Below are 25,091 nucleotides of genomic sequence, written 5' to 3' on the forward strand. Positions count from 1 at the left end.
TTGGACATTAAACCTGATATACCTTCATCAATATCATTGATAAATATACAACACAACAATGGGCCCAACACCGAACCCTGGGGAAAATCCTTTTTTCCCCAAGGTTCGGTGTCGTCTCCACTCAACCATCCCTTTATCCATTCTAGGAACTTACTCTTAATGCCATACCACTCCAATTTGTACAGCAGTCTTCCATGTGCAACAATATCAAAAGCTTTCCTGAAATCAAAATTATGTTTGGCATTCAGTTCCTTTGTGACCACATCATAGTATCCAATCAAATTGGTCAGACAAGACCTCCCTTTAACAAACCCATGCTGTGTCTTAACTATTACTGCAGTCTTGTCTAGATGATCCTGCAAAGCTTCTTGAACCAGTAATTCCATTATTTTATCTGGAACACAAGTTAAACTAACAGGTCTGTAGTTACTTGAACCTCCTTTGTGAATTGGAGATACATTTACACAACTCCAGTCCATGGGGACCTCCCCCGAGTCCAAGGAAGCTCTCATAATTATGACTAAGGGTTTGTTTACTTCCTTTGCTGCCTCCTTTAATGTAAGTGGTTAGATCCCATCCACTCCAGGTGCCTTTCCTTATGTTTAACTTCAACAATTTCTCCTCCACTTTGCACTCAGTTATTACAAAATCACTTAGTTCACTGTTAGCATTTGATAAACTTCTGGCACTCCCCTCATTGAATGACTCACATGTGTGAATGTGGATGCAAAATACTCATTCAGTTTATCAGTTACCTGAGCATGATCATCGATAGTCAACCCATCTATGTTAAGTGGTCCAATCTGATCCATCCCCTTCATTCTAGAGTTTACATAAGTAAATAACTCTTTGCTGTTTTTCTTTGCATCCTTTGCCAAAGATTTCTCTGGCAAAGGCAAAGGCAGTAATCTGCCTTTGCCTGCCTAATCTCCTTTGTGACTAGATTACAGACTACTTTATACCTGCCATAGGCTTCTGTGTCACCTGATACTTTATATGCATCCCATAGATTCTTCATTGCCACGAGCCTCATTAATTCATCTCACATCCGTTTAGGCCTAAACCTTGAACAGCTTTTTTTTAGTTGGAATAAAAAGTCTAGTAGCCTCCAAAATTAAGTCATTAAGGCTTCCCATTTAGAATTCAATGTCATTTAGAACTCAATGTCATTTAGAACTCAATGTTGGTAACATCATCAATTGATCCCACTGTACAGAATTTAAAAACAAAAGCCCTTCCCTTTAGCTTGATGGTAGTTACATCTTTAAGTAATTCTCTTATCAGTATATTGTGATCACTGTCACCCAGTGGGTACTTTATCTGCAAATTCTTAAAGCATGAATAATCACTGCTGATAATCAGATCAAGAGTATTACTTCCTCTGGTTGCCTCTCAATCATGTTGCTGTAGAAAACAGTCATCCAATAAATTCACAAAAGTCTTGCTAGTGTGCGAGTGACCAAACCACAAGTTTCAGTCAATATCTGGAGAGTTAAAATCCCCCATTATAAGACATTCTGATTTACTGGCCCACTCTATTTCTCTGCACAACTGCTTATTGTACTCATCAGATTCATTAGGCCTATAACACACACCTACTCTCATTTTTCCTTTCCCAGTGCTTATTCTCACCAAATAGACTCAACACTGCATTGTCCACCATCATTTGTTCTTAGATTCCTTAGATTTTATGTGTTTCGCAACTAACATAACCCCTCCTCCCTTCCTGTCCTGTCTATCCTTCCAGTACACATTGTACTTCCCAAATTCCAATTCTGCACTACTTTATATCTGTGTGACACCACGCCTCTGATATCCCAACAATATCTGCCTCTGATGTCTTGACTAGCAATTCAAGCTCATCAAATTTATTATCTATACTCCTAGCATTGGTGTACATGCACCTGTTCCTACTCTTAGTTACCCTAACACAGCCCATGTATTTACTTGTTCCACTATGACTCCCAGCAGTCCTGGAAATCTCCATTACCTTGCTTTCCAGGCTGCTGCTCATTCTAATAGAAGCAGTGCAAGAATCACATTTGCTTCTGCCTGCGGCCACTGTTTTAGTCTGTGTATCCCCCCCACAAGTTAGCAGTTTTCTGACCCACCTAACATTGCCTCGATAGCATCAGCAAATATTCTTGCACAATTTCTATTTAAGTGTACCCCATCCCTGTAGAAGCAGTCTCTCCTATCAACAAGCGCAGACCAGACTGAAAAAAATTCTACCCCTTAAGCCTTGCACAATCTCTCCAGGGCCGAATTGATCAACAAGGCTCTCATCATATACTCCCTCCTATCATGTCTGGGCAGAATTGCAGACACTGTCACATTCAACCCTAACTCGCGACTTTTTTTCAACATTGACCTGTACTTGTTGAGTAAATCTGCAGATCTATTACTCTTAATGTCATTAGTTCCAACGTGTACAACAACATCACCGTTTGTGCCCTTAAAATATGATATCTGCTCTACAACGTCGTCAACTTTTGCCCCTGGCAGACATACCCTGGTCTTGTTCCATCTATCCTTCTTGCATAGTATATTCCCCATCTCCCTAACAATAGTCACCAACAATAACTAGTTCCTTTGGGATCTGCACAATCTGCCTTGGAGATTTCTTCTGTTTTGCCTGATGCACAGGAGTGAGCTCTGTTGTTGAGCTGGGCAGCTGAGAGCTTGATGGGCCCTCATTAATTTCTTCAAGAGCATTTACCCTACACCTCAAACTCTCATAGATGCCCTCTCATACAAGCTCTCAAGATCTCACAGAAACGCTGAGTTGGCACCTAACTTCTTGACACTCTAGACACCCTACTTGGCTAGATCATGTCCTGTCCCCATTATATAGGTATTTCTCTGAAATAATAATAATAATAATAAAAATACATACTTCTTTTAATAAGAACAACAGAAATTAAATAATATAATTTTTCTTAATAATTCTTCATTATTTGCTATTTCTTCATAAAATTCTTTACAAGAATTAGAAAAATTGCACTTAACTTGCAGTATTGCTGTCAGCATTTCTGTGGTCAGTTGTGTTTTTTTTTTTTTGACATCCACAACTTATTTACTACCAAATAAACTCTATCCGTTGCACCATTGGTTCCCAGCAAACATAATGCAAATGATTTGCAATATGTTTGCCATTAGGTATGGAGGGTACATGTCCAATTCAACATTTTCTGGGTCAGTTTGCAATACGGGGCAAATGACTTAAATCTGGGATTATGTCCTGCGTAATCCGGGACATCTATTCACTTTAGTTTTTGTAAAAATAAAACATTAACTTACAATGGCAAACATGTATTTAAAATCTTTATCAATACAATATAAAAACAAAAATATTAAATTCTGTAAATATAAATATGAAAAATAAATTCTGTAAATATAAATATGAAAAATAAATTACTTACCTGATTTAGAATGGTTTTCTTCTAGATTTGGCATTGGCAAATTCATTAATTAATTTAGAAACATCCATTCTTTCAACTTCTTGCACTTCTATGCTAAGCAGTGCTAGCGCTGATAGACGTTGTTGTCCCATGGTGTTTCTCAAATAATTCTTAATTAATCTTAATTTCAAGAAAGAGCATTTCGCAGTTGATACAGTAACCAGAATTGTCAAAAATAATATCAACAAGAAGCACACTTCTGAAAAGCAAGCACTTATATCGCAATATTTTACTATGACTAGTTCTGCAAATTCACGAATAGTTTTAATTTTTGCAATTTCACTTTTTAGTGACTTTACGCAAAGTTTCAATGTAGTAATTGCACTGAAATTGATTTTGAAAAGTCACTTGAAAATTTCTTTTACACCTTCTCTGCATTTTTTATAAAGGAACTGTCATCCTTTTAGATTAATTGAGTTGGAGTAAGAAATGCAAACAAGTCAGAAAATGTATTTAGTCCTTGAAACCTTGTTCCATTGTCACTAAGTCAATTACACGATAAAAAATGTTAACTTTAAAGAACAGTTCTGCATTTTCAAATCGATAGTCCTCTGCCAGTTCATCAAAATGTTTCTTAACAAATCGCCTCCATTTATTTGCAAATTGACAAGGCATACCTCATTTCTGTGCAACAGATGATGCTTTCTTGACAATATTTTCAAATTCATTTCTTAATTTTTTTCACTTGATTATATGATGTTTCTATGCCCAATGCAGATTGACCAATATCAATATTCGTTCTTTGTAAATTTGTTGATGTTGAATTAATACCCGATAAAATTTTTTCTATCAGTACGGTGGTTAATACAAAATCAAAATTTTCAATATTATTTTTAATCCTGATGGCTTCCGACTTTTCATCACTTTTTGATGATTGTATGATAATTTTATTTAATGCCATTAGCAAATCGGTAAATCTCAATTTTATAGCAATTATAGATGCAAGCCGACTAGACAACGAGTTGCATTTAATTTCTTTAATACAATATTGCATTCACTTGTAATTCAGATAACAAGTCCCAACGGTTGATACTGTAGCCAAAAAACACATATATACTTTGAACAATGACGAAATAGTTGGATATTTCCAACTATTTCGTGTACTGTTATATCCAACTATATGTTGGATATAACAGTACACCAAGCTTAGTTGATCCATTTTTGAGATATCTTGAGTTGTATCAGCAATGATGGAAAAATATGAGGCTTCTTTAATATTCTTAGTTAATTGTTTTCCTAAATGTTGGCCCAAGCATTCAATAACTTCATTCTGGATTTTGGGACTTAAATAAGTAACTCTTCCAGTCAGTAAATCCACAACCTGGCTCATGACTGGGTCATATTCTACTTACAACTTCATATCTGACAAAAAATTTCCAATGTAGGCATCACTTAAATTTTCTTGATGACCCCTTAAAGCTAATGAATTTCTCGACAATCTTAGGATTATTTTAATCACCTGTTCTAATACTTTTCTCCAAAAATTACATTGTTCATGCAAATTTTCTTCCATAATTCTATCAAGTCCTGTATTGCTTTTCCATGTTTCTTTCATGATACATGCTTCTATGTGCTTACAGCTATTTTCATGGTCTTTAATTTTAGTAGACAAATTTTGCCAATCATTGATGCCTTTCTTCCAGTTACATCTAGTTCCAGAAAACATCCAGCACGGCTCGCAATACAGGCTGGCCTCGATTAATGTGATTAATTCATCCTGCGAGCGCATTGCACAAAATGGAAACGCGTTAATCGAACATAATAATCAATAGGAAAAATTATAATTGGTCCTTGACGTTCTGAAATGTCCATAAAGAATTTTAAAAATACCTTTTAAATAACTTTAACTGTATACAATGTAAAAGGTAATAAAAATAATTATGAAATTAAATGTTTATTACATAAAACAGCGGTTCCCAAACTGTGTGCCGCAGAATATTTTAAATTTTTGAGGGAAACAGCGATACTCGACATCTGTCGGACACTGCGCGAACTATTACCTCGAGGTAGTTCAGTTTAAACATTTCTTATTAAGTTGTTTGGACCTAACTACCTAATAAATGGAGCTGTTAGGTATTTCTTTCGGTCTAGGTGTGCCGTGAAAAAATTACTGAGACACTAAGGGTGCCACAAACTGAGAAAGTTTGGGAACCTCTGACATAAAATACACAATGAAGAAATGACTGTTGCGGAAATATTTGTCTCTTTTCATTGATGAAAAGAGAAAACTTTCTCTTTTCATCAATCAATTTCTGATAGCCGACAACGATCTTCTCTGGGCCATGGCGAAATAATATCGCAGAGAGCCTCAAACCTTTTGTTCGAGGTTCTCTGCAATACGAAAGTTTCACCTAGTTCTTTTACCATTATCTCCTTCGGTGTAACATTTTCATTTTGCTCATTTAAAAATTTGAATTTTTAAATGCAAGTCTGCATTGACTTTATTAGCAGGAAACAAACAAGTAACATGTCTTCTTCTGATGTTGTTGTTGTTATTTGGTTTTTAGGAGCATTAGCAACTAAGGCCATATTGCTCCGGGATATGCGTGTGGTCATTCCTTGACCTTTCCGCATACTCCGTATTTGGTGGTGACGGGCTCGAACCCCGGTCTAATCAAGAAGCATGTGCTACGCACTGCTGCTCCTTCCCACCTGGCTACGGAGGCGCCCCTTCTTCTGATGGTTGATGGAACACACTGAGGCGGACAGCAGGCAAATGTTTGTTTATTGCTCATCTGATGCGCGGTAAGCTTAATGCGTGATTCAAATCTTTTTCAACTATTGCATAAAAAAAAAAAAGATCGCGTTAACTGGAAATTTGCATTGTGTAAATTAGTATAATTTTTTCAAATAGCGGTAACTGAAAAATGCGTTAATTGAACTCGCATTCCTGGCTATATTTAAAATAACTAAATGCACAAGGCATAATACATTAAGAGTTTAATATCTATATAATATCGGTGTGTAGATACACCATAGACAACTCTTAAAAAACTACAAAATAGTTGTTGTAGGCATCATTTGCTCTTTTTCATATTGTGCTCTGCCTTCACGACGAGTTGCCATGATATTGCACTACCTCGAATAAGTAACGCTTCACTAATAGAGAAGACTATTGTTACTTATTCTCAGTGAGTACCACCACCCAGACATGTTTCAAGGCTATTGGCCTATCATCCTATTGGTCTATTGGTATTGCAGACATGACGACCCTTTGGCATCTCTCATATTGTGTGATTATCTTCACAACTGGGTCGTCATGTCTGCAATACCAGGGTACCTGCCCACCCACTGATAATAGGCCAATAGCCTTGAAACATGTCTGGGTGGTGGTACTCACTGAGAATAAGTAACAATAGTCTTCTCTATTAGTGAAGCGTTACTTATTCGAGGTAGTGCAATATCATGGCAACTCATCGTGAAGGCAGAGCACAATATGAGAAAGAGCAAATGATGCCTACAACAACTACTTTGTAGTTTTTTAAGAGTTGTCTATGGTGTATCTACACACTGATATTATATTCCTGGCTATATACAGAATCCAGTTTTTTGGAGTAGCACAACCATTGCTTGTTCATTTTTAATCCAGATTTACTAGTGGTTGAGTAATATTTTACTGAAAATGATCTATTTTCGTTATTTTTCAGAAACAGTCCTTTTGGCTTGCAAGCACCATATTTTATAATAAATGTCTTCATATCTACTATTAAATTCTCCAGATAGTTTGTAATAGGCCTAATGACTCTGATGAGTATAATAAGAAACTGTACAGAGAAACAGAGTGAGCCAGTAAATCAGAGAGTCTTATTATGGGGGATTTTAATTTCCCAGATATTGACTGGAATTTGGGGGCTGGTCACTCACACACTAGCAAGGCTTTTGTGGATTTATTGGATGATTGTTTTCTACATCAGCATGTTCGGGAGGCAACTAAAGGGAGTAATACTCTTGATTTGATTATCAGTAGTGATTCTTCATGCATTAAGAATCTGCAGATAAATGAACCACTAGGTGGCAGTGATCACAGTGTTCTGAAGTGGGATTTACTCAAAGAGGTAACTACCATTAGGGGTAAAGGGAAGGGGTATTGCTTTCGTAAAGGTGACTACGATGGACTGAGACAGTATTTAAATTCTATACAGTGGGATCAACTGATGATGTTACCAACAGCAAATTCAAAATGAGAAGCATTCAAAGAACTTATCTTGGAAGCTACTAGGCTTTACATACCAACTAAGAAATATTGTTCAAGGTTTAGGCCTAAATGGATGTCAGATGAACTAATGAGGCATATGGCAGAGAAGAAAAATGCATGGGATATATACAAATTAATACGTAACACAGAAGCCTATGATAGATACAAGTTGATCTGTAACCAAGTTACAAAGGAGGTTAGGCAGGCGAAGGCAGATTACGAGAAATCCTTGCAAGGGATGCGAAGAAAAACAGCAAAGAGTTCTTTACTTATGTAAACTCTAGAAGGAAGGGGATGAATCAGATTGGCCCACTTGATATCGATGGGTCAACTGTTGATGATCCTTCTCAGGTAGCTAATAAACTAAATGAATATTTTGCATCGACATTCACACATGAGGTGTTATTCAGCGAGGGGAATGCCAGAGGTGTATTCAACTCTGGCAGTAAGCTAGAGAATCTTGTAATAACTGAGAGTAAAGTGGAGGAGAAATTGTTGAAGATAAACACAAGAAAGGCTCCTGGGGTGGATGGAATCTATCCAGTTATATTAAAGGAGGCAGCAAAGGAAGTAAGCAAACCCTTAGCCATAATTATGAGAGCTTCCTTGGACTCAGGGGAGGTACCCATGGACTGGAGATGTGCAAATGTGACACCAATTCACAAAGGAGGATCAAAGGCTGACACAAGTAATTATAGACCTGTGAGTTTAACTTCTGTTCCAGGAAAATTAATGGAGGCACTGGTTAAAGAAGCACTGCAGGATCATCTAGACAAGACTTCAGTTATAGCTCAGACACAGCATGGTTTTGTTAAGGGGAAGTCTTGCCTGACCAATTTGATTGGATACTATGATGCAGTCACAAAAGAACTGGATGCAGGGAATAACTTTTATATTATATACTTGGATCTTAGAAAGGCTTTTGATACTGTTGCACATGGAAGACTGCTGCACAAATTGGAGCAGTGTGGCATTGGAGGCAAATTGCTGCTATGGATAAAGGGGTGGTTGAGGGGGAGAAGACAGAGAGTGGTAATCAATGGACACTGCTCATCGTGGACTAATGTTATTAGTGGAGTCCCTCAGGGTTCAGTATTGGGTCCTTTATTGTTTTCTGTATTTATAAAGGATATTGGTAGTAGTAGTAGTAGTAGTAGTAGTGGTGGCACTTGATGCAAGAAAGCAAGTGTAGGAGCTTATGCAGCATCAGCCAAAAAAAAAAAAAAAAATCACACCATACCCTCCAATTGCCTGTCCAGTTCCTCCTTAAATTTATTTAACCTATCAACTTCCACAATGACAGATGGAAGTTTGTTCCAGCAATTAACCACCCGCTGGCTAAAGGCAAATTTCCGCACATCTATTCTACATCTATCCTTTCTTAATTTGAACTTATGTCCCCGTAGGTTCGTATTCTGAACAAGTGGGAGGATCCCATCAGAATTCAGCGTGCTCAACCCATTCAAGGCCTTATAGACCTCAATCAGATCACCGCGCAGGTGCCTAGTCTCCAGCCACTGCAATTTGCAGAACTTAAGCCTCTCTTGGTAAGAGGATCCCTTCATTCCCCTCACCAATCGCGTTGCTCTTCTCTGTACACGCTCAAGCAAATCTACATCCTTCCTAAAATGAGGCCTCCAGACCTGTACGCAGTACTCAAGGTGTGGCCTGACCATTGCCTTATACAGAGGGACAATCACCTCCTTTTCCCTGCTAGCAAAATTCCTATATATCATTGACAAAACCCCATGACCTGCCCTAGCAGCCTGTCTACATTGCTCAGAAAACTTCATATCTGACTGCACAATTACTCCCAGGTCTTTTTCATTTTCTACCACCTTAAGTGTAGTACCACACAGTTGGTACGTTTCTCTGGGGTTACTTCTACCCATATGCAGTACTTTGCATTTGTCAAGGTTAAACTTCAGTTGCCACTTCTTAGCCCATCTGCCCAAATTATCTAGATCCTGTTGCTGTAGCACACTGCCATTACTGTCATTAACAACCCTGCCAACCTTCGTGTCATCTGCAAACTTCGACATTAAGCCTGATATACCTTCATCAATATCATTGATAAATATACAAAACAACAGTGGACCCAACACCGAACCCTGTAGGACTCCACTAATAACATTAGTCCACGAAGAGCAGCACCCATTGATTACCACCCTCTGTCTTCTCCCACTTAACCATCCTTTTATCCATTGTAGCAACTTACCCTTAATACCATTCTGCTCCAATTTGTACAGTAGTCTTCCATGCGCAACAGTGTCAAAAGCTTTCCTGAAATCCAAGTATATGATATCAAAATTATTTTTTGCATCCAGTTCCTTTGTGACCACATCATAATAACCAATCAAATTTGTCAGACAAGTCTTTCCCTTAACAAACCCATGCTGTGTCTGAATTATTGCTGCAGTCTTGTCTAGATGATCCTGCAATGCATCTTTAACCAGTGACTCCATTATTTTACCCGGAACAGAAGTTAAACTAACTGGTCTGTAATTATTCGTGTCACCCTTCGAACCTCCTTTGTGAATTGGGGATACATTTGCACATCTCCAGTCCGTGGGAACCTCCCCTGAATCCAAGGATGCTCTCATAATTATGGCTAAGGGTTTGCTTAGTTGCTTTGCCGCCTCCTTTAATATAACTGGATAGATCCCATCCGCCCCAGGTGCCTTTCTTATGTTTAACTTCAACAATTTCTCCTCCACTTTGCTCTCAGTTATTACAAAATCATTAAGCACACTGCTACAATTTGATAACCTTCTTCCATTTTCAAACTGTAATGATTCCTCACGTGTGAATGTAGATGCAAAATACTCATTCAGTTTGTTTGCTATCTGAGCAGGATCATCAACAGTCGAACCATCGATGTCAAGTGGACCAATCATATTCAGCCCCTTCCTTTTAGAGTTTATATAAGTAAAGAAATCCTTGCTGTTTTTCTTAGCATCTTTTGCCAAAGATTTCTCGTAATCCGCCTTTGCCTGCCGAACCTCCTTTGTGACCTGATTACAGATTAGCTTATATCTGCTACAGGCTTCTGCGTCGCCTGATAATTTATATGCATCCCATGCATTTTTCTTCTCTGTCACGAGTCTCATTAGTTCATTTGATAACCATTTAGGCCTAAACCTTGAACAATATTTCTTCATCGGTATGAAAAGTCTAGTAGCTTCCACGATTAATTCCTTGAATGCTTCCCACTTAGAATTTACTGTTTGTAACATCGTCAGTCGATCCCACTGTACAGAATTTAAAAACTGTCTGAGACCACTGTACTCCCCTTTACGGAAGCAAAAACCCTTTCCTTTACCCCTGACGGTAGTTACCTCTTTGAGTAAATCCCACTTCAGCACACTGTGATCACTGCCACCTAGTGGTTCCTTTATCTGCAAATTCTTAATACACGAATGATCACTGCTGATAACCAGATCAAGAGTATTACTTTCTCTGGTTGCCTCTCGAACATGCTGCTGCAGAAAACAATCATCCAATAATTCCACAAAAGTCTGACTAGTGTGTGAGTGACCAACCCACAAGTTCCAGTCAATATCTGGGAAGTTAAAATCCCCCATTATAAGACATTCTGATTTACTGGCCCACTCTATTTCTCTGTACAATTGTTCATTGTACTCATTCGAGTCATTAGGCCTATAACACACTCCTACTCTTATCTTTGCTTTTGCAGTGCTTATGTCACACCAAACTGACTCAACAGTGCACTGTCCATCTATATCAACTGGATGCACTTCTTTTGATTTTATGTTTTTCTTAATTAACAGCATTAAGCTTGATGATGGTATATCAAGCTTAATGTCCAAGTTTGCAGACGATACGAAGGTTGGCAGGGTTGTCAAGGACACTACTGACACTATGCTGCTGCAACAGAATCTGGAAAGGTTGAGCAGATGGGCTGAGAGGTGACAAATGAAGTTTAACATTGACAAATGTAAAGTACTACATATGGGAAACAGCAACCCCAGAGCAATGTATCAACTCTGTGGTACTACACTGACAGTGGTAGAGAATGAAAGGGACCTGGGGGTGGTTGTGGAGGCAGATATGACGTTCTCTGAGCAGTGCAGACGGGCTGCAAGAGTAGCTCATGGTGTATTGTCAATGATATATAGGAATTTTTCTAGCAGGGATAAGGAGGTGATTATTCCCTTGTATAAGGCAATGGTCAGGCCACACCTAGAGTACTGTTTACAGGCCTGGAGGCCTCATTTCAAGAAGGATGTAGAGCTGCTGGAACGAGTACAGAGAAGGGCAACAAGATTAGTGAATGGAACAAAGGGGTGCTCTTACGAAGAAAGGCTTAAGTTTTGCGAATTACAGTGTCTGGAGACTAGGCACCAGCGAGGTGATCTGATAGAGGTGTACAAAGCCTTGAATGGTTTGAACATGCTCAATGCTGATGGGATTCTTCCTCTAGCTCAGAAAAATCACCTGAGAGGGCATAAATTCAAATTGCGGAAAGACAGATGTAGGATAGATGTGCGGAAATTTGCCTTTAGCCAGCGGGTGGTTGGTAGGTGGAACAGACTTCCATCCCTTGTCGTGGAAGTTGATAGCCTAAATAAGTTTAAGGCTCGGCTGGACAAGTATTTCGAACGAACAAAGGGGTGAAGTGGAAGTGGTTATTTTTTATTTATTTATTTTACTTTAATTTTTTTGGCTGATGGTGCATAAGCTTGCTTTCTTGCATCAAATGCCTCTACTAATGCTAATGCTAATGTCAGTGGGGTAATTCTCTTTTTTACGATTTTCGATATTGATATTTTCAATTTCCTTCAACGTTAAAAAAACTTCATTTTCTTCTGTGGAGGGAGATGGTCTACTTGGGATTCTTCTTCAGGTGTTTTTTGAATGCCATTCTCTTGCTCAACCTCAATTGATGGTTCTTTTCCCATTTTGTCAGTGTCAAAATTTGTAGATTGGCTTGTTGTTGATGTTAATTCTAAAATAACAATACAGTATACATCCAGTGACAATATAGTATACATCCAGTTGTCACTGGATGTATACTGTATTGTTAGTTTTTCTTTTATTCATGGAATCCACTACCACAGGCCCTTTTTCATTTAGATTTTAATTCTGTTTCTGGATGAGCAAAATACGAAGTCAATTTTGTAATTTTTTAACTTCTTTTGTTAGAATTTTGTCAGCAGCGGTTTTATTTTAAATTTAAAAGTACTGTTTTTATGCTATTTCTCCATGGTTAATTCGAAAAATAATTATCAAATTTTTAAACTGAACTAAATACAGTGGATTCCGGTTATTTGGACCACCGGTTAATCGGGGCAGCCGTTTATTTGGGACAAATCTTAAAAAACAGAACCCAATCGAGAAAATAGCCAGGGTTTACTTCGCTTAATTGGGAAAAAATTCTGTTTAATCGGGGCAGGAGACCGCAGCATTGGAGATTACCCTACGATTGTCTCCAACCATACCACGTAGTTCGGTCGGATTTCTGGAGGCCACAACCATAAAACAATAAAAACAATTAGCAGTCACCTGTTTATTGGGCTTTTCTGTTAGTGCAATCTATCATAAACGGATAGTAAACTCGATCTTATTGAATTTGCGATAATTCCAACAGCTGAAATTCTGTGGGTTATTATGGTAAAATTTGTTTACACTTCTATGGAATCTTCAATCATATAAAAATAATAATTTTCAGAATCTTCACTTCATTCCTATTTTTAAAGCTTTGTAACTCGTTACTCCATTCTCACTTGCGCATATTGTGTTACTTGCAATTTGTGTGTGCTGTGTTTTTTTTATTGATTGTTTATCTTTTTACTGTTTGAAATTTTAATCCCCACCCACAAATGTCAGTGAACAGAAATGTCAACTAGTTTAGTTAGTATGTACATATTACAGTGCGTATTAATTATTCCGATTTTCACGTATATTCTTTCGAATTTCACGTATCATTTAATTTTTTAATTGGTAAGGTAATAAAGGGTAAATTTATGCTTAATATATCTTTACTTTTATAACCTGTAGATAATATTCCTCCTATTTTCGCTAATTAGAATTGCTGTTTAGAATTAAAATTCAATTCACAAAGGTGATCACAATTAACGGCGCTTACTACACATCATATAGTGTGAATAGTACTTTACTATGGTGAGTTCGTCATAACATGATTTGATTGTACAGTGAACTAATTGTAAAGGGGGGGGTACATTGTATTTTTAACTATTTACGTGAAACTTTGGATAATTGGGGCAGCCGCTTAATCGGGCCAAAATGCACTAGTCCCGATGTGTCCCAAACAACCAGAATCGATTGTATAATCTTTTATTGAACTTACCAATGGAATGCATATGCGTTGTGTTACTTAAAAAGATTAAAAAATTACAAATATTGATAAGGACTAAAGTACTCATAATATAGTTGCAAAATGTTGTGCCAGGGTATTAGTTCACTATAAAATATGCGAGACGGAATATTAGCACAAATCTAAAATTACACTTATAGACTTTCAGCACGGCTTACTTCGGTTACGTTATTACCTGTTACATAGCAGAATACATCACTCCTAATCTCAAAAACCTACCTACACTGTACCACCACTAACACTGATCTGTTACTGTTTTAAAAATGGATGCACACTACCATGTGAGTTATCATGTCATGAGCCATTTATGAGACGAATGGTGGAAAGTAAAGAAAAAACCCCAGGGTCTCATATTTAGTGAGTATGGGCTTGGCACACCCAGGGTCCTGGGTTGGATATCATCATTCTTCTCTTTCTTGGTGATTCCCTTCTTCTCTCTGTCTGTCTGTCTGTCTGTCTGTCTGTCTCTCTCTCTCTCTCTCTCTCTCTCTCTCTCTGTCTGTCTGTCTGTCTGTCTGTCTGTCTCTCTCTCTCTCTCTCTCTCTCTCTCTCTCTCTCAGGGTAATTCAGAATTTTTTTTTTTCTTTTTGCCTGGTGCAGCATAAGCCTCAAGCTTCCTTGCACCATAAGGCTAATTATAATAATAAGGTAAACTACAACCTTTAGACACTTTAGTTTTGGTTTGGATTTGAATCTAACTGAAACAAACAGCAGTATCATTAACTGCTTTTCCCTTTTTCGGCACCTTGAACTTAGTGACTTCGCCTTTGTTTATATAAATAAAAACCATACCGGCGGGATACGGGGATATGTTTATATAAACATAACACATTTGAGCAAAAATCATGAATCCGCTACCTTACTATGGGAGAAGTTTGGGAGAGGAAATAAATGGAGGTATTGTGAAAATATTGTAATGTGAATCCAATTACATAGTCTTTTTTTTTTTTTTTTTGGTAATTCATTCCAAGACCTCAGAAGTTGAAATTTTCTCTATATAACTAAACTATTTATCTCTATAACAGGTCATTTTTATAATGGAAATTGTATTAGTTTTATATAAATTTACGTCAAATAAGCACAACACAAAAATCACTTTTAACTAAAGGATGCAAAAACAAAATATGTAGCCGACACGTTTACAAACGCTGCTATTGGCTGAGAGGAAGGGCTACGTGGTTCAGTCGGAGACAATCATAAGCCCATCATAACGTAAAATAAGAAGGTGCCAGTTAATTTATAGAAAAAAATTTCAAAAAACCAATTCAAATAATTAAAATGCACTACACTTTCATCATTATCATATGTTCGGTTATAAGAATAAATTTTGAATGCCTTTGTGATATTTTTCTAAAGCACATTTCTGGAGATCACTACCATAAAACAATAAAAACAATTTGCACTTTCTGGTTTATTGGACTTTTCTGTTAGCACAATCTATTGTAAATGGGTAGTAAACTCGATCTTATTGCATTTGCAATAATACCAACAACTGGAATTGTGTGGGTTTTTACATTATGGTAAAATGAGTTCCCCTTCACTGAAATATTCAATCATATAAGAAACATAAATAAATTTTCAGAATCTTCTCTTCATTCCTATTTACTTATTACAATGATGAAGGGAAAGTGACCAAAGGAAAGTGCAAGTGGTGGCAGTGCTAGGAAATGAAACAAAATTGATTTAGAAATGAAGGTGAAAATGATGAAGAAGTACAAAGCAGGGCAAAGTTTTTCATCTGTTTCATGCGAATTAAGTCTCTCTGCTTCAACAGTAAATACTATTTTAAAGGACAGTGCATGTATAAAAGAATATGTTAAAGGATCAACAGTGATCACAAAACAGCGTTCAGGTGCTACTGGAGATGGAAAGCTATTAATAATGATGGAAAATAAGATTTAGAAGCGAGTGCCCCTGAGGTGTTTGTACTAGCATTTGTCTTAATCTTTTTATCGTACATTTTGAAGCACACTTTTGTAGGTTTTCCTGCATGTGAAATCAAAAAATTGAATAAACAATTCTATTTACATGTTTGTTGAACATTTCTTTTTTGCTTCAATCAAATTCAGTGCACACAGTTGTGAGTGTTGTATAAGCATTTAGGGAGATTCCAACTTACGTAAAATTTGACTTAGAGTTCTGCGGAACGCAACCCTTAACCCAATTCACATAATTCGGGGAGTGGCTGTACTCAATAATAATGACCCCCAATGAGTGGGCCCCTATTTGACTTTGGCCCTCCGCAGTCACAAATCCTTAAAAATTGCTCTGGAAGCAGCAGCTATGCTAATACTATTTCACCTCTATTCACTGAAGTTTTGCTTGTGCTGGACAGATAGCTAACAATAAACATGCTTATTATGAAAAAAATTATTGTTCGTACATAGTAAATTTTATCATAAACATAACTAAAAAAACTTACATTTTTACTCAATTAAATTGTTTTCTCTTTCGGGCAGGAGGGCAGTGGGCCCCAATGTACCACATTGGCATAGTTACACCACTAATAAAGAGTAAAACTGATATGTAAGTGCATAGGTAATATGTAATTTAACAGTAATAAATTCAAACCAGCTTAATATTTATGTTCTGGGAGGAGAAGCAAAAATGTAATGCTAGTTCACAATCCTCTTCCAAAGAGAATTATTGCTATTGAATTATTACTGAAAGAGGGACATTGTGCAGAAGAAAACCATTATTATCAGACCAACTTAATTTAAATTAAAGACTGCTGACTATATAGGCTCACTAAAAAATTTTTTAGTACTTAATTTAAATTAGGTTTGGTCTTAAAGTATAACATTAACTCATGACTAATCCTTTTTCATCAGGCAAAGTATTAAGCTTCTACGAATTATTCCAGTATATCAAAATTTTTAACAGGCTCTTATAAATTTTAACTCGTCATGTTATCAAGATTTGTTTATAGTATGTTTCACATGGCAATTGTTTTTAATTTAAAATAAGTTTGGTTGTTTAGTAATGGTTTTCAAGTTTTCTATAATAGTGCTTCTTCTATAACAGTGCTCTTATAGAAGAAGACTGTGAAATGTCATTACATTCTCAGTTTCCTGAGGGTAAGCAACTGCAACAAGATCTAGAAAAATTAGGCAGACGGAGCTGTAATATGGCAGTTGAAGTTTAACATTGATAAATGCAAGGTACTGTATATGGTTACCAGTAATCCCAGATTAACGTATCGACAGTGTGGTGCTACACTCAGAGTAGTGGAAAATGAAAACATGAAATGAAAAAGGGATAATTGTGCAATCAGATATGAAATCCTTTGAGCTGTACAGACAAGCTGCAAGGACATCTCATGGGGTTTTGTCAATGATATACAGGAACTTTGATAGAAGGGATAAGGAGATGATTATCCCATTGTACAAGGCAATGGTTAGGCTGCATCTTGAGTACTGCATACAGGTCTGAAGGCCTCAATTTAGATAGGATGTAGATCTGCTGGAACAGGTGCAGAGAAGGGCAATGATACTGCACCTGTTCCAGCAGGTGCAGAGAAGGGCAATGATACTGTTCAAGGGAACAAAACAGTGCTCTTACCAACAAGGGCTCTTCGGCTCTTCAAACTACAGTGTTTGGAGACCTAGACACCTGTGAGGTGACTTGATTGAAGTGTTTATGGATTTGAATGGGGATTGAGTAGGCTCAATGCTGATGGCATTCTTCTTTTTGCTCAGACTACGCACATGAGGGGCATAAATTTAAATTGAGAAAGGATGGTTGCAGAATAGATGTGCAGAAGTTTGCCTTCTGCTAGAAGGTAGTTGATTATCAGAAGAAACTTTCATCTGTTTTTGTGAAAGTGAGTAGTTTGAAAATTCAAGAACTAGAAAATTAATGAATTAATGAGAGGATGGAAAGGTGGTGCGGGAATGTTTTTTTTTTTTTTTTGGCTGATACTTTTAGCTTGCTTTCTTGCAGATCATTTTCCAATATTAATACTAAGATATAAGTATTAAGCTTCTGTGAATTTATTCCCATTATTTATATGAATATCACTAATATGCTTAAATCCCAATTTTACACTTTATATTATCATTGTGCTTTGTGATTTGTTTATTTCACTATATTCCTCCCCCTACCCAAGAAGCCTGAATATATCTTTCAGCAGATCTTTGAAATGTAGTCAACCCACATTAAGCAAAGACTGAAGGGGTAACATTTCAATAAACATATTATAACACATTTTCATGTGACATAAGTGCTTTATTTTTTTTAACTTCTAATGACAAACTATTTATTAATTTCAAACAATTTGTTCAACCCTTTCAACAATTTATTAATTATGATCACAGTGCTGAGTAATAAACTTCCTTCCTTCATGAAGGGCTGAAAAGTGCTCCCCTTTTCCTCTGTTTCTTACTTTTTGCTTTACCTTGTGTAAACTTAAGTTTGTTTTAATCCTACTGATTGTACACTTTTAAAGGTATTTGCAGTTCCCCTAGAATCAAATGGTTTTGTCCATTTGATTCCAGGTGAACTGCAAATAGCAACAGTACAAAACAAAGAAGGAATAAGGTATCTGGAATATGGAAAATTGAAGAAAGTATATTCAAAATTGCAGACTCAATTTTCCATATACCTAGCTCACCAGCGAGGAGGTGCCAATTGGTAGCAAAACCGGGGAGTTGTGAAAGTTTTTCTCAAGTTAGAAATTAGTCATTTGGATATCTCTGGCTCATTTGGTGTTTCTATAAGCATAGAAGCCTAGGCTCAGGTTAAACTTAAGCTTTATGAAGTTTATAAGACTAAGCACATTTGAGAATTTTACAATTGGAAGTAAAATAACTGTTAATATCATATATTAACAGATACTTTGATAAAAATATCTTTACAAAAACACTTTACGAATTATGTAGCTAATATATGAAGCAAGAAAGTAAAATAATAATAGTAACTGTATATGCTAATCATTTGTGCAGTAATTTTTAAAATACTAACTTTTAAAAAGATATAGTATGTTGTTATAGTATTTTGTACTCAACTTGTTTGCTGAAATTTATGATAACTTTGAACACTTGTGCATTTTTATTTGAACACTGCCAAAAGACTAGAAGATGAAAATATGTACAAAGATCTAGCAGTTTTCAATAAGCAAACTGTTAAAATACAAAGGTATTGCTGCTAAAAATTATTTTTAACTAATTTTTTTAGCAGCAATACCAGATTGCTTAGCCATACATATTAGTAGCTAACTTTTTAAATAATGAAGGAAAGTTTGTAATAAAATACAATCCAAGTATTACAAACATAAACTATTACAACACAGTAAAGACAAAATGATAAGAAAATCTGAATCCTCTTTTACCTAAATATAACACAGCCTATCAAGCAGGTCCATCTTGGTCCAATGTGTGCTTCAAGAAGTCCGCCTACTGCCATCGTAGAGCCTTGCCCAAGGATAGCCACTGCATTAATCCATATTGATTTACTATAATTGACAGTTGGCTGAACTCTTGTTCGTAAATATGAAGTCATATAAGTATTCATGTTTCCAAAAGTGTAAAATGTGCCAAGGGTTAAGTGAATAAGAATTCCTCCTATTACAGCAAGCACACCTCTTATTTCTGGCATCTATAAAATTCATAAATATGTTTCAGAAAATGCAAATATAGTGGATGCCAGCTATTTTCTTTGTTATTGTCACATTGGGTTTATGAAACTGATAACATTAAGCAGCTGATAACATTAAATGCAGGGAATTTTTTTTTATGAAATATAAAAAGCTGTCTATTTTATCAATCTTTATATTTATCATACAGTACAGTATATACAGTACTATATATACTGTACTGCAATATCAACATAAGTCAACTGATTTCAAGTCCGAAATTAAAAAAACAATGAATAAAAAAATATACATATATTATGCAATGGTACCAACTTATGGTTTAAAAAAATCTCTCCAATTTTTGTTGCTTAAAATCATTAGCAATTAAATTTTCAATATATTCTTGTAAACTGTATGATAATTTGTAATCTGCACTTTTCCCTCCCTTAAATAACTACAGACAGTCAGTCTGTTTCTACTATTATTTATGCTGACATCAGAACAAATTTTATCTTCACAACAAGCATCTCACTACTTTCAAACAAATGGCTACATTCATTTGAGGAAGAATCCTAGCAGCATAGAGCAAGCGTAATGCTGATGGGATTCTTCCACTTCCTCAGATTACACACTCAATTTGAATCTATGCACCTGAGGGGGCATAGATTCAAATTGAGAAAACAGAGTTGTAGAATAGATATGCAGAAATCTGCCTTTAGCCAGTGGGTGGTTGATTGCTGGAACAAATTTCCATCTGTCATTATGGAAGTTGACCAGCTTAAATAAATTCAAGACAGAACTAGACAAACTTTTGGAGTGAATGGCCGAGTGAAATGGGAAAGCTTTTCTTTTTTTTTTTTTTTTTTTTTCTGATGGTGTATAAGCTTGCTTTCTTGCATCATATGCCTCTACTAATGCTAATGCTAACAACAGGCAACTCGTGAAGGCGTTCACAGTATGAGTTGTAACAAAAACAATGCATGCTGTTTCACCAACATCAACAATTTACTAATAACTAAAATCATGCTTTGCACTAAATTTTTCGTCTACCATTTATTAAATAACTACATGCAGTCTAAAAACTTTAATGTGGAAAACTTTAATTTCAAACAAACACAATTTCAACTTTCATAGCATGCTGGGGTTTATGATTACATTTGAAAAAAACTTTACCTTCACTGAGATTTGCACTACTCTTCAATAAATGATATCTCCAAAAGTTTAAACTCCCATTTAAATTCCAAGCTATGTAGCATTAATGCAATGGTCTTTATATTCAGAGCAAAAAAATCTTTGCCCTCAAAATGAGTTTTTTTTTTTTTTAATTCACTCCAGAACAGCCCAAGCCTTACAGAGGAGGAAAACAAAATTTAAAAATCAAGATACAATAAATATCTATTGTTAAATAACATAAATATAATGCAGCATATATATATACATTTTGAAAAGAATGTTTTTTTTTTTAAAAATCATAATAATAAATATTCATTTATATAAAAATAGAAGTAATAGTGGGAAAAAAAAAAATGTTACTTCAATTATTTTTTAAGATAAAATTTAGTTATTTCATTTTTAATATTGACGTGCTCAGTGAGAACATCAACATTTGTCTCATTTAAAAGTATAAAAACTCTATTGAAATAATCAAGTTACAAACTATTTGTTCTAAATTAGTATTAATATTAGCAGAGGCAGCGATGCAAGAGAGCAAACATATACGGCATCAGCCAAAAAAAAAAAAAAAAAAAAAAAAAAAAAATTCCCATTTCACCCATCCATTCGCACCAAAGGTCATCTGCCATCTGTCAACTTCCACAATGACAGATGGCAGCTTGTTCCAGCAATCACCTGCAACTGTTTTTCCTCAATTTGTAGGTGAAAGATTTGTAGGTTATTACTTAGTATCGGTAAGAGTATCCAATCCAAGGGTTTTACAAATTTTGCAGAGCCGGCAAACAGGAAGTTTTTTAGCTATATTTAGCTGCTTTATTGACTAATTGTTATATTAAATTATTTTCTATAAGTAGCTTATAGATCTAGTCAAGATCCTTGGTATATTCCAAATTGAGATAGAGAGATTATGGAAATTAATTAAAAGTGTCCGTAGATTTACCATTTGTAACTTGCCGCCATTGTTATACGATACAACGATAGCATTAGCTTAGTATAGTATAATATATAATATTATCAATTAATCAGTAAAATTGATTAATCTTGTTAAACTTCATTGTCAATTAAATTGTACTTTTTAATTAAATACATATAATGACTTAGATTTTACAAATGTAACATAATTAATTAATACTTAATTAATAACTTGATATGGAAGTTATATAACGAAACTCGAAGATAATATTCGATACTGAAAAAATATATATAGATATATAGTGTTACAACAGCGTTGGGATACAAGTTTAGGGTTATAATTTTGTACTGAAATTGAAATTTTATTGAAATTGAATCAAAATCATGACTCAGACCAGAGCAGCAAAGCAAAAGGCTCAAGCTAAATGGACCGTTGTAGCTCAGGGGAGAACTGAGGGGGGGGGGGCAGTTACCCTCTGAATCACAGCCTTTTAAAATGCACTGCTTGCTTTATGTTTGTGGAGCAATCAGGTACGGGACATGATATTGCCAAGGGGGATGTCTTGGTGTGTGCACGATGTACGGAGTGTGAGAAAATCAGGCGACAACTCAGAGTTGTTATGGGCCTATATGAGAGCTGAAGGACAGGGTGGATACCCTCAAATGATCTAAATTGAGGGGCCCATCAAGCTCTCAGCTGCCTACATCAACTTCAGAGCTTGCACTTGATCATCACGCAACACAGCGGTAACCCCCAAGGCAGAATGCGCTGGTCCCACAGGAACTAGTAGTTGTTGGTGACTCTATTGTCAGGGAAATAGGGAACATGCTATGTAAAAAGGATAGGTGGAACAGGACCAGGGTATGTATGCCAGGGGCAAAGGTTGATGACTTTGTAGAGTAGATATCATCTTTTAAGTACACAAAAGGTGATATCATTGTACACGTTGGTATTAATGATATTAAGAGTAGGAAACCGGCAGAATTACTTAACAAGTATAGGTCACTGTTGAAAAAAAGCCGTGAATTAGGGTTCAATTTGAAAGTGTCTGCAATTATGCCCATACACAATAGGAGGGAGTATATGATGAGAGGCTTGTCGATCAATTCGGCCCTGGAAAGATTGTGCAAGGCTCAAGGGGTAGAATTTTTTTCAGCCTGGCCTGTGCTTGTTAACAGTAGAGATTGCTTCTACAGGGATGGGATACACTTAAATAGAAAGGGTGCAAGAATATTTGCTGTGTTACCAGGCAATACTGGGTGGTAGATGACTCTCATCAACCGGTGCAATACCACCACTTTGCTTATTAGAGGCTTGAAGTGGTGGAACCCATGTTCAGTCTCCAGAGCTAAGTTCCGGTCACCTCTTAACTATCTCTTCCATCATGCAGTATGACTGATGACTTTTGAGGTTATGATGAACATTGTGGCGAGATCCGTTATTCCTTACATTTCGAGGGTACAGCTCTAAAACAGTGTTCGCAGGCCAGCTGCTAGTTAGTACAATGGACCGAACCTATTGATAATTCTTTAGGAGGCTTCCGGATCAGCTAGTGTATAATCTTCCTACCTCTACTCAGCCCGATAGCGACTGGAGAGAGTCCGAGTAGTGTGTATGCTGGAGGCATTGTTGAGGCCATGTTATATCAAGGATCTGGGTATATTCTTACCATATGTACGCCATATCCAAAAATTTCATTACTTCATACAGCATGTCCCCCCACTTTTTCTTACTATTGAATACACAAAGAATTGTCAAACTAATAGAGTAAGCTTATCTGCAAAAAATCTACACCACCCAAACACTTCCTAGTTCATTTCACAAATATACATGGTCTCAATTCTAATCTCAACGATGTCCATTTCCACAGTCTGCCAAACCCCATGTACTTTTTCTGACAAAATCTCATTTATTGGTTGATTCAACTAATGCTCATCTCAGGTGCCCAAATTATTCGCTGTATGATTCCTTTCACCTCAAAGGTGGTACTTGTGCATATGTCCGTTCCGATATTCCCTGTCAGAGACTTGGTAATTTGGAATCTCCTTTTTTCGATCTTTTCTGGCTTAAAATCTGTCTACCTCATTCTGTAAAATTCATCTGTTGTCTCTACCATTCTCCCAACTCCACTAATCCCTTGGAGCTCTTTGACCTCCTCTCTTTGCAACTTGACTTTCTCCAGTCCAACTTTCTGAACAGTGAGGTAATTTTCCTTGGTGATTTTAATCTTCACAACTCCAGCTGGCTTCCATTTTCTAGTCACACCGACCCAGCTGGTTGAGATGCTGAGGCTTTTGCAATTACTAAAGACCTTGCACAGATTGTTCACTTACATTCAAGAATACCAGACAATCCTAACCATACAGCCAGCATGCTTGTTCTTTTTCTCACAAACCTTTCTAAGTACACGGTCAAAGTGAATGGTGCTTTAGGTGCCTCAGATCGCAACTTGGTGATTGTCTCTTCTCAAATGGAACCTTTATCGCATGGCTATTCCCAACCTCGTATTGTTTGGCATTACAAAAATGCAAAATGGGATGACCTGCGAGACTTCTTTTCTTCTTTTCCTTGGTCGGATTACTGTTTCAAAACTTCTGATGTCAACGTTTGCTCAGATCGTGTCAGTGAAATTATTCTTGCAGGAATGTAATCCTTTATCCCACAATCCACTTTAAAATCTCGTCCTTTATCTAAACCTTGGTTTTCCAATAAATGTGCTAAAGCTGTTCAAGAGAAGAATGTTGCATATCGTAATTGGCTTCTTTCCAATTCTTCGGTTTCATTTTCTGCCTACACCAAATCTCGCAACAATTGTAAAGCAGTTATTAATCAGTCCAAACTAGATTTTGAACAAGCTAAGAGTGGAAAACTTGCTTCTTGCCCTAATGGTAGCTGAGTATTCTGGTCTCTTGCCAAAGCTATCGGCTGCAACTTTTGCTTATCTCTGCTCCCACCTCTGTTCAAACCAGATGGTTCTGTTGTCACTTCAGCCAAGGATAAAGCTGCCAAGGATAAAGCTGACCTGCTAGCATCCCATTTTTCTTCCAAATCATGTATTAATGATCTTGGTAAAACACCTCCCTCCATTCCCAACATGCTCCATTCAATGTTTCCTGTGGTCTTCCGTCAAAAGGATGTCAGAAGAATTTTAACGATTCTTGATGGTAAGAAAGCTCCAGGTCCCGATGGTATTTCTCCATTTGTTCTCAAAATCTGTGCTCCTGAACTTACTCCTATTCTTTGCTGCCTTTTTTCACTTTCTTATTCCAAAGGTGTTTTTCCTTCTGCTTGGAAATTTGCTCATATCCAGCCAGTTCCTAAAAAGGGTGACAAATCCCTCCCAACAATTATCGTCCCATTGCAATTACTTCTACTCTTTCTAAAGTAATGAAGAAATCTATGAACCACCAACTCTTAAA

The 25,091-nt window shown here is 36.5% G+C and overlaps 1 protein-coding gene across 8 annotated transcripts in view; it reads right to left on the minus strand.

The window, feature by feature from the left end:
• The window catches only part of LOC150091129 (apicoplast pyruvate carrier 1-like), a 245,677-nt gene that overhangs the window by 175,282 nt on the left and 45,304 nt on the right, over window positions 1-25,091 (minus strand). For all 8 annotated transcript variants that reach the window (XM_090382146.1, XM_090382137.1, XM_090382127.1 and 5 more), the window contains one exon: window positions 19,344-19,609. In XM_090382146.1, the coding sequence (XP_090238272.1) occupies window positions 19,344-19,609 (266 nt within the window). The remainder of the gene's footprint in view (window positions 1-19,343; window positions 19,610-25,091) is intronic.

The sequence above is a fragment of the Mastigoproctus giganteus genome, chromosome 1 (assembly GCF_048544385.1).
Source record: "Mastigoproctus giganteus isolate SK-2022 chromosome 1, ASM4854438v1, whole genome shotgun sequence".
NCBI lineage: Eukaryota > Metazoa > Arthropoda > Arachnida > Uropygi > Thelyphonidae > Mastigoproctus > Mastigoproctus giganteus.